The sequence below is a fragment of the Daktulosphaira vitifoliae genome, unplaced genomic scaffold, assembly GCF_025091365.1.
Source record: "Daktulosphaira vitifoliae isolate Bord-2020 unplaced genomic scaffold, ASM2509136v1 Scaffold_4932, whole genome shotgun sequence".
In the NCBI taxonomy this organism is placed as follows: domain Eukaryota; kingdom Metazoa; phylum Arthropoda; class Insecta; order Hemiptera; family Phylloxeridae; genus Daktulosphaira; species Daktulosphaira vitifoliae.
This window is the reverse complement of record NW_026104492.1, coordinates 1-859: the sequence shown is the minus strand read 5'-3', so window position 1 is coordinate 859 and position 859 is coordinate 1. Positions and strand designations below refer to the sequence as shown.

Sequence of the window (859 nt, the reverse complement as noted above, 5' to 3'; positions counted from 1 at the left end):
AATATTAACGTTTGATAATAGTGCACCCGAAAGTAAAATTATTTATTAGTCACGGTGGTATTTCGGGAATGTATGAAGCTGTTGATGCAGGCATCCCAGTGCTTGGTTTTCCTATATTTTATGACCAACCAAGAAATATGGCGAACTTAGTTGATATTGGAATGGCAATTAGCATGGATTTGTTTTCAGTTACAAAAGAAACCTTATTTGATGCTATCAATAAAATAATAAATGATGAAACGTATAAATAATTTTTATATAGTATATTTAAGCAGTAATGATTTTATAAGTGCTAAGATGAACTTATTATACTTTTAAAATCATTAAAATTATATAAATAATAATTTATAATTTTATGTTTTTAACTTTATAGGTATACGAAAAATGCTAAAGAAATATCTATTCAATTCAAAGACCGACACATGTCTCCAGCTGAAACGGTAGTTTATTGGACTAACTATGTCATACGACACAAAGGTGCGCCTCATTTAAAATTACAAGCTTTAAAACTGTCATGGTATCAGTTTTTCTTATTGGATGTTATATCTGTAATAGTTTTTCCATTATTATTTATTTTGTATATCTTATTCAAGTTAAATAGAATTTTTTTCCGAGATATTAAGAAATTTTTTAAAATAAAACAAAACTGACAATTTAATGTTAAAATGTTGTTTGTTAATTTCTTCTAAACTAATTAAAATATTAAAACAAACTTTTTTTTTTACATTTTTAGTAACATATGATTCTTGATATAATAGTTAGTAAGAATTTTTTATTCCATTTCTTATTTCTTATTAGATGTTATGTCAATAATAGTTTTTTCATTATTATTTATTTTATATAAATAAAATAAAATTCT

At 23.5% G+C, this 859-nt stretch overlaps 1 protein-coding gene across 1 annotated transcript; it reads left to right on the top strand.

Annotated features, from left to right (window-relative positions):
* Nucleotides 1-17: 17 nt before the first annotated feature.
* On the top strand, nt 18-684 carry LOC126910142 (UDP-glycosyltransferase UGT5-like; the record flags this gene model as incomplete). Its single annotated transcript, XM_050692528.1, has 2 exons — nt 18-241; nt 374-684. Coding segments are annotated over 2 exons (501 nt in total), but the record flags the coding sequence as incomplete, so codon positions are not given.
* Between the last annotated feature and the right edge of the window lie 175 nt (nt 685-859).